Genomic DNA, 9,464 nt, shown 5'->3' on the forward strand with positions numbered 1-9,464 from the left:
CGTTTTTTTTTTTATTTTTTTTATAATTTACAGTAGTTCTTACTGTATGGTGTGTGTGATATGAAATTTGAGCTTACCCTAATCACAATAATCCCCGCATATATCGGTATCGGTTGATATCGGTATCGGTAATTAAGAGTTTGACAATATCGGTATATCGGTTATCGGTAAAAAAGCCAATATCGGACAACCCTACTTCTGAACGTTCTATTTTAAACACATATAGTGTTAAATTCCCAGCAGCACCTGAACATTTTAATACTGTATTTAACTAATCATCACTTAGTTGTTACTTGATAGTTAAAATAGTTTTGTCATCAGTTAATAACAATTAATGAAACATGAATTGGTCTAATTTATTATAAATGTTTATTGTGACATAGGGGTGGAAACTCTGAATGTCAAAAGGTTGTAGGTTCAATCTTCAGCACCTCCTCAAAGTGGAATTTTCTACATCACAGTTGTAAAAAGAAAAAAGAAAACAAAAACACTGTCTTAGTAGTGTCACTTCCGTGAACTTGCGGTAGGGTAGTGAACTTAGCCTAAAGGTTGCATGTTCAAGCCATGACATGAAAGTTGCATTTTTTGTAATGTATTTCTTATACAGTGTTGTATAAAAAAAACATAACATAGCATAGTGTTTGAACAGTTGTAAAACACCAAGCGGAGGGAGGCTCTACTAACCTTAACGTTACTAGTTCAATCCCTGGGACGTTTATCATGAACTAATCATCATTTAAAACTTACCTAAAAAGAATAGTTAGGTTTAATAACACTCTAATTTAGGAGTCCATTACCTGTCATGGCAACATCCCTAGAGCAGACAGAGAGTGCGTGCGTGCGTGCGTGCGTGCGTGCGTGTGCATGCGTTTCAGACAGTTATCTCTCCTTGTTAATGTCTTGCTAGGCTCTCTTCTGTCCCTGGAAGGCTTTGTCTGCTCCATGACCTCATCTTGACGCACGCACGCACGCACACACACACACACACACACACACACACACACACACACACACACACACACACACACACACACACACACACACACACACACACACACACACACACACACACACACACACACAGAGACTAATCTTTTTGTTTCTGAGAGGGAGAATTAGCCTCGAGTGTAACCAAAAACATACACCACAGACAGCAGGACATGATCTTTCTGTCCGAAGGCCTCTTGTACTAGTGTGTGTGTGTGTGTGTGTGTGTGTGTGTGTGTGTGTGTGTGTGTGGGGGGGGGGGGGGGGGTTGCACATTGAGGTCTGAGGCCTGTAATTAGCCAGTGTTTTCAGTGAACTCGGCTTCCTTTTCCCTCACAACACACAAACACAGGAATCCACAGCTGGCAGAAAGTCTCTCTGGAGGTTGGGGTCGATTGTGTGTGTGAGAGAGAAATAGACATTGTGAGGCCAATTTTTCTCTCAAGAGAAATGGTTGTTTATATGGTAAAAAACAACAACAACGATTTGGGTTAGGTTAGGATTGGGGTTAGAATTAGACATTTAGAGGTTAGGTTTAGGGGTTGGCGTTGGAGTTTTCTTTTTTAAGTTTAAAGAAAAAATGGTATTAATAAAATGGCTGTCTTAAATTTTGATATCCTCACAAGTATAGTAATACAAACGTGTGTGTGCGTGTGCATGTGGGTGTTCGTGTGCGTGTGTGTCAATGAACATCGTGTACATATTTGCAGTGTTAGTTATGTCCCTAGTGCCTAAAGGCCAGAGAGAGAGTGCGCAAGTGATGGTCAAAAAAGGAGGCCCCCTCATCCACAGTAAAATCCTCAGTGTTAATTTAACTCTGAGATTAACTCTTAGGGGTCCATTTCCCAGGAAATTGAATGAAGGGGAAAAGATCCTGAAAATTATATTCATTCACAGCATGGCAGATGTGCAGTTCACATATTTAACATGTTTCTTTGGTGCTGTACTAATATAGATAATGGCAACACATACATATTCTCTGATAAATAAGTAGGTTGGAGAGGCTTATTGTCGGTATCAGCCGAGAACCTATACCCGTTACAATGCATTAGACCCCTGGGAGGTGGATTGCTGAGGTGGAGTGCCACACCTACCATCACCAGTACTACTCATAGGCTTAGTTGGCGGTGCCCGGGATCAAACCCATGACCTTGTAGTCTTAAAGGCGAGAGCTCTACCGACTGAGCTACCCGAACACTTCTTGATAAATAACTGAAAAAACTGTGGGCGCAATGTCTTAAACATTTAATACTCTGTACTGAACTTTGTTGTACAACAAATAGTGAAAATAGCTGAATTACAAGCTCATAGCATGTTGCATGTTGATGCGCTGTGAGCTTGTAGATCTGACACCTTTTCCTTTTTACAATTATTGAAAGTTTTAGAAAATGTATAGGGATGCCAGGGTTAATGTGGTTAATAAAGTAAGGTGACGAGTAACCCCATGTCTTGTCTTTTGCCCTGCCAGTGGTGTACCAAGGCGTGAATATGACGGTGTGTTTCCCTAGTGTGGGCCAAGCTGGTGTCCAGAAAGAAGGCAACGCCGTGGCAATCATAGGTGCTGCCATCATGTACTGCTGTGTGCTCTTTGCATGGTGAGTGTTTTTGTATAGTCTGCTTTGTTCAAATTATCAACTGCTTGTACGAGAATGTCAAATTCAGAATTCATTTAATACTTTTTTTCTTTTTATTGAAATACATTTGCACATACACGACTGTGACTTGGTGACTTTGGTTCATTATAAATAAAATATAATAAACAGCACAATGAAATAATAAAATAATTACACACTAAGTTATCAAAAATATATATTGATGGAATATTTTTTACCTATACAGAGGCTATGAAAGGCTTGCTGCTCCCTGGTGAACAAAGGCTCCCTGGTGAACAAAATGAAATAAAGCAAAGATATATATCATACAATAAAATAACATAATAGTACAAACATAAAAGTGCATCATAACTTTTTCAAAGCAAACGCAGACTTGTTTGTATGAACTATGGACTAATCAGTGAAATTAGAAATTATTTAGACATTTTCTATCTATGATAGACGAAAAGTCTCATCAAAGTTTGGGATGAGATCCTTTCTACCTTGTTTCCCTCCAGTAATGAAGCTTCGTACCTGGCAGAGGTGTTTGGTCCATTTTGGATGATCAAAGTGTACCGCTATGAATTCCAGAAAGCCACATGCTGCTTCTGCTGCCCTGAGGAAGAGGAAGGTTTGTATATATTTGTGTTTGTATTAATTGTATTAATTTGTATTGTTTGTGTATAATAGCGCTATCACTGTTGCTTTATTATCAACAGCTTTAGGGTGATTTATATTTATATTTGTGTGCTGGTGTGCACCGAAAACAGCCAATCTACAACTCACAATGTGTCGGGCTGTGAGTAAGATAATAGTATGTCATTGTTGATAAATACTCCAAAAAGGAGATCCCTAATGTCATCAGTATGTGCCCATATATGGGTATGCGATGTGCGCGCCAAGTTTGAAGACGGTCGCTTCTGTGGCCTACTGGTAGTGTGCACAAAACATTTGGCGGTAAACCGCTTATTTGTGAGACACAGACACACAGACAGCACTAACAGACCGACCCTCTTATAGACGGCTAGACTCTTGCAGAGCCACGTGGTAACATTTCTATTCTATGCTGTTGTAACCTATATACTGTGCTATTTTGTGAAAAAAACCCATTGATATCCGTTTCTTTTTTTCTGCAGAGGAAGAGTTTGTGATTGATGAGGAGAGTAAAGGCTCTCAAATGGTGATTCACAACGAAACTCAAAGAGTTGCTTACAGCTACTTCTTCTTTCACTTTGTCTTCTTCCTGGCTTCACTCTATGTCATGATGACCCTCACTAACTGGTTCAGGTCAGTCGATGACACACAACAAGACAATAGGCGCTGTTTTCCAGTCATCTTTCACAATATCACAATCTCAGCCAAATACAGCTCTTTGTGTTTTCAATTTAAGCTTGTGGTGCGAATGGTAACTCTCAACTGTTGTTCCATCAGCTATGAGTCAGCAGTACTGGAGACCACCTTCACCCATGGCAGCTGGTCGACTTTCTGGGTGAAGCTTTCGTCCTGTTGGGCTTGTGTCATCCTGTATCTATGGCTACTGCTGGGACCACTCTGTCAATGTCAGTCGGACGCCAGGCCTCGCCGTTCCCGCATCAAACGGCGCGTGGTATCTTCACGCCACGTCACCGTGAGTGTCTGTTAACAGCCTGGGAAGAAGTCATTGGAGTTTGGTGGACGTGCATTGAAGTCAGATGTGTGCATTGTGCAACCATCCCTCATCACTGTGTGTTGAGGATTTTTTGAAGCAAGAATGAACTAGTGGCCAAATGGGATATTGCAGGCTTCGCACATAAAGGACACTACTGCACATGCTTCCCAAGCCCCCAGAACTGCAGAGGATTATTGAAAGAGATTATTGCAAGACTTCAGCATTTATAATTCGACTGCAAATGCTTCAACCGTCTGAAACGCTAGTGCGCCTGCTCTATTGGCTCCAACGTTGGAGCCAATCCCGGAAGAAGGGTGTACTTCCAACTTTAATTCAAATAAATAGGTGGGAGCGGGCCGTCCGCTCTCTAGATATAATATAACTCTATGATGCTTCCATTGCCTGAAACCCTAGTGCACTTGATGGAGAGTGTTTCCGGGGGAACATGGGCTGGGTGAACAACTTTCATTGAAATGAATGGGCGGGGATTTTCCATCCGTCCTCTACTTTTTATATAACGCTATAGCTCTATGGTTTATGGACATTTGAATTTAGTAGCTGGACAATATGGACACATAACAGACATGGGACCACAATTATGACCATTGACAAGGAGGATACAGTGGTCTGGAAACTTACTTACAAATTGCCAAAGGGATAAGAAAAGGGTTAGCTCACATCATGTAGGAGGTGGGAGATTGCTAGGAACCTAGCTGGATGAATTTTAGTGCATTTTCTTTTTGGATGTAAAATGTCTGTAGACTTTTATGATAACAGAAGTGCAAGTGTTGCTGTAGTTATTTATGTTTAAAACAAACAGTTAAAAAAGTCAACTTAAGAACTTAAAGCAAAATTACACTTTGGTTCAGGTTTGGATTACCTTGACTCTGATTATTGGTGAGATATCTTCAATAGTTCCTCTGTTTCACCGTGCAATTGTGAGAATATTTTGGATTAGCAGTGGAGTAACTATTGAAGATAGTCACACATGTTTCACCAATATTTGGAGTTACGCCATTATGGCAAGATACTGTATCTACACAACCCAAACCTCTACCAAAGTATATTTTTTGCTTTAAAGCAATAATTCACCGTAAACTAGTGTTTCTCAACAGGGGTGGTACAGCCCCACACGGGGCGTACAGAGAAGTTCAGGGGGTGCTGGAAGCAACGTTTTTTTAAAAGGGGCGCTGGACCATGATACTGACATGATACTGACCATGACGCTGACATGATACTGACCATGAAATTGACATGATACTGTCATGATACTGACCATAAAACTGACATGATACTGACCATGAAACTGACATGATACTGACCATGACACTGACATGATACTGACCATGACACTGACATGATACTGACCATGAAATTGACATGATACTGACATGATACTGACCATAAAACTGACATGATACTGACATAATACTGACCATGAAACTGACATGATACTGACCATGAAACTGACATGATACTGACCATGACACTGACATGATACTGACCATGACACTGACATGATACTGACCATGATACTGACATGATATTGACATCATACTGACCATGATACTGACCATACCACTGACATGATATTGACATGATACTGACCATGATACTGACCATGATACTGACATGATAAAAAAGGTTGAGAAACACTGCCCTAAACAGAAATCACTGTTATTCCTATTATCTTAAACAGGCAATCACTATTTGCGATATTTATATGTTTTTCCAAAATGTATAAAACAGACAACTGTGGTCAAGGTGCATCCTTTTACACATAACTGGCATCTCAGTTCAACATGCTGTGCTGTAATTAAGACATATTCTCAGGAAGAGCTCCTCCACTGACCATGAATGGGCTGCTGACATTATTGACTTATGTATGGGATTTTCCATCCAAATGCACTTTATTTGATTGTAATGCTAACTACAAACCAGAAAATCTTCAGATAGCCCAGTAACTTTGTCCTGTTGGTCTCCCATTCATCATCAATGGAGCAACTCAGGGATTGGCTTGCTTTTTCCTTACACAAAGCCAAAGAGTGACTGCTTTTTGTTCACAAATAAAGACTGAATTGCCCAAGATCATAGGAACAACAAAATAGTTTTAGGGTGAATTTTTATTTTGAGATAAATGAAAGTGTGGCTCTATGAAAAAAATAGTCAGAGAAATATTTTCACAGTTAAAATTCATTCAAGGATTGACATGAGCCCAGACAGGCAGCTAAATGTGTGTTTTGTAAAAAATGTAACATTCATAAATATGACAAGAAAGCCTTGTATTCTGAGTTACTGTTATATTCACAGTGCATCAGTCATGTGTATCCACTATTTATGTCCCTGTGGAAGTTACTTATTTTGACTCTCACATGTTCATGTTTACACAAACGTTTCTCTTGCTATTTACATTTGTCTTTCATTCTGAAATACTGCCTACTGTAACAATTAACTGGGGCACTCAAGAGTATTTTTGGTCTAGAATAAAAGTAAATGTGCTCTAGAAGGGATAGAAGGTTTCTGTCTCATGCCTCAGTATAAAATAACCACGCCTCTGCATTTAATGCAATATGATAAAGTGTATTGTAAATTCTAAGTAAAACTGAGGCCCTCTAAATCTGTCCCTGATGATGTTTGTGTGACTGGGGTCTTTGACATGGCCTGTTCTGAAGATGAGGAAATGGAGACACATTTCTGTGATGACTTCTCTTTAGTTAATGAGCAGTAATCTGACTCTGTGAAAAGAAACTATGTCTATAGCATGGTTTATAGCTATGTTATTTTTGTAAATAAACTTTTCTTATGAAACGTGGTCTCGTTTTTGATGTGTTGCATGACTGCATTTGTGGCATAAATATTGAACACAAAGAGGCATGCCTAGATGTTGAATCGGGCCTATTTCACAAAAGCAGAATTAGGTTTTAAGTCTGGATTTAACACCTATCCTGGCTTAATTTAGCTCTATGAAAAAATTAGTCAAAGAAATATTTTCACAGTTAAAATTCATTCAAGGATTGACATGAGCCCAGACAGGCAGCTAAATGTGTGTTTTGTAAAAAATGTAACATTCATAAATATGACAAGAATCCCTATTATACACTCCTCATGTTTAAGCCTAACTGAATTGTATATTTATGGACTTGTATATAAATTGTATATATTTGTGGACGACTTGTGCATTTAATTTGTATGGCAATACTTTGCCACGCTTTCTCCCTGGATCCATTTTTTGCGGCTGTGTTTCTTTTCTTGCTTATTATACATTTCAAGCATAGGCATAGGATGTTGCTGTGCATTTGATCGCTTGGATCTGGGTGTGCATGCTTTGTTTATTATATCATTTCATTTCTTGATGGAATAATAACCTCCTATCCGTGGCAGCAGACCAAGATGATGGCGATTTATTAAATACTTTGAATTAGATAGGGTTTTCATTGTGTACATTGCACTGTAAATTATGTCCCACAGAAAGCAATGCTCACTCATGCACTTTGATGTCATTATTGAATGCACGTCATCCTGGCTTGAAACCTCAAAATTTAGGAACATTATTTATTTTTTATTTATCATGTACAATTATTTAATTCATTTAGACCTATTTGTGTTTGCTATTAGCCTACAGACTATATTTTGTGTGCAGTGTGCTTGAGAGATACATAGGGTGTATTTTCTAATAACCTAATAGCACAATATTTCTACAGCTGTAATTGACTAAAATTTCAGTGAAGAGCGTGCAAGAGACCAGTGAAAGTGTAAGTATCACGGTGGAGCAGTGGTTAAGATACTACCGAAACGGAAAAAAAAAATCTAAGTCCAGAGCTCGATGAATGTTAGGGACCAAAAAAAAGTCACTACCAATCAACTTTAAATTGCCTGAAACGTACTCCTAACAGGTTTTTGGGGGAATTTTTTTTCTTTTTTTCGTTTCGGTAGTGTCACTACCGAAACGGAAAAAAATGTACTAAGTCCAGAGCTTGATGAATGTTAGGGACCAAAAAAAAAGTCACTACCAATCAACTTTAAATTGCCTGAAACGTACTCCTAACAGGTTTTTGGGGGAACATTTTTTTTTTCGTTTCGGTAGTGTCACTACCGAAACGGAAAAAAATTTACTAAGTCCAGAGCTCGATGAATGTTAGGGACCAAAAAAAAAGTCACTACCAATCAACTTTAAATTGCCTAAAACGTACTCCTAACAGGTTTTTGGGGATTTTTTTTTCTTTTCGTTTCAGTAGTGTCACTATCGAAACGGAAAAAAAATGTACTAAGTCCAGAGCTCGATGAATGTTAGGGACAAAAAAAAAAGTCACTACCAATCAACTTTAAATTGTCTGAAACGTACTCCTAACAGGTTTTTGGGGGATTTTTTTTTTCTTTTTCGTTTCGGTAGTGACACTACCGAAACGGAAAAAAATTTACCAAGTCCAGAGCTCAATGAATGTTAGGGACCAAAAAAAAAGTCACTACCAATCAACTTTAAATTGCCTGAAACGTACTCCTAACAGGTTTTTGGGGGAAAAAAATGTACTAAGTCCAGAGCTCGATGAATGTTAGGGACCAAAAAAAAAGTCACTACCAATCAACTTTAAATTGCCTGAAACGTACTCCTAACAGGTTTTTGGGGGATTTTTTTTTCTTTTCGTTTCGGTAGTGTCCCTACCGAAACGGAAAAAAAATTACTAAGTCCAGAGCTCGATGAATGTTAGGGACCAAAAAAAAAGTCACTACCAATCAACTTTAAATTGCCTAAAACGTACTCCTAACAGGTTTTTGGGGATTTTTTTTTCTTTTCGTTTCAGTAGTGTCACTATCGAAACGGAAAAAAAATGTACTAAGACCAGAGCTCGATGAATGTTAGGGACAAAAAAAAAAGTCACTACCAATCAACTTTAAATTGTCTGAAACGTACTCCTAACAGGTTTTTGGGGGATTTTTTTTTTCTTTTTCGTTTCGGTAGTGACACTACCGAAACGGAAAAAAAATTACCAAGTCCAGAGCTCAATGAATGTTAGGGACCAAAAAAAAAGTCACTACCAATCAACTTTAAATTGCCTGAAACGTACTCCTAACAGGTTTTTGGGGGAAAAAAATGTACTAAGTCCAGAGCTCGATGAATGTTAGGGACAAAAAAAAATTCACTACCAATCAACTTTAAATTGCCTGAAACGTACTCCTAACAGGTTTTTGGGGGAACATTTTTTTTTTTCGTTTCGGTAGTGTCACTACCGAAACGGAAA

General features: G+C 38.6%; 1 protein-coding gene across 1 annotated transcript in view; it reads left to right on the forward strand.

Moving 5' to 3' along the window:
- Nucleotides 1-4,633, forward strand: part of serinc4 (serine incorporator 4) — a gene marked incomplete at its 5' end in the record, with an annotated part of 19,181 nt that extends 14,548 nt beyond the window's left edge. Inside the window, 4 exons of the mRNA XM_084052270.1 lie at nucleotides 2,456-2,582; nucleotides 3,098-3,210; nucleotides 3,716-3,866; nucleotides 4,011-4,633. Of these exons, the coding sequence (XP_083908396.1) occupies nucleotides 2,456-2,582; nucleotides 3,098-3,210; nucleotides 3,716-3,866; nucleotides 4,011-4,221 (602 nt within the window). The 3' untranslated portion in view covers nucleotides 4,222-4,633. The remainder of the gene's footprint in view (nucleotides 1-2,455; nucleotides 2,583-3,097; nucleotides 3,211-3,715; nucleotides 3,867-4,010) is intronic.
- Nucleotides 4,634-9,464: the final 4,831 nt, after the last annotated feature.

Source organism: Gymnoscopelus microlampas (genome assembly GCF_963454915.1).
Source record: "Gymnoscopelus microlampas genome assembly, chromosome: 1".
Classification (NCBI taxonomy): domain Eukaryota; kingdom Metazoa; phylum Chordata; class Actinopteri; order Myctophiformes; family Myctophidae; genus Gymnoscopelus; species Gymnoscopelus microlampas.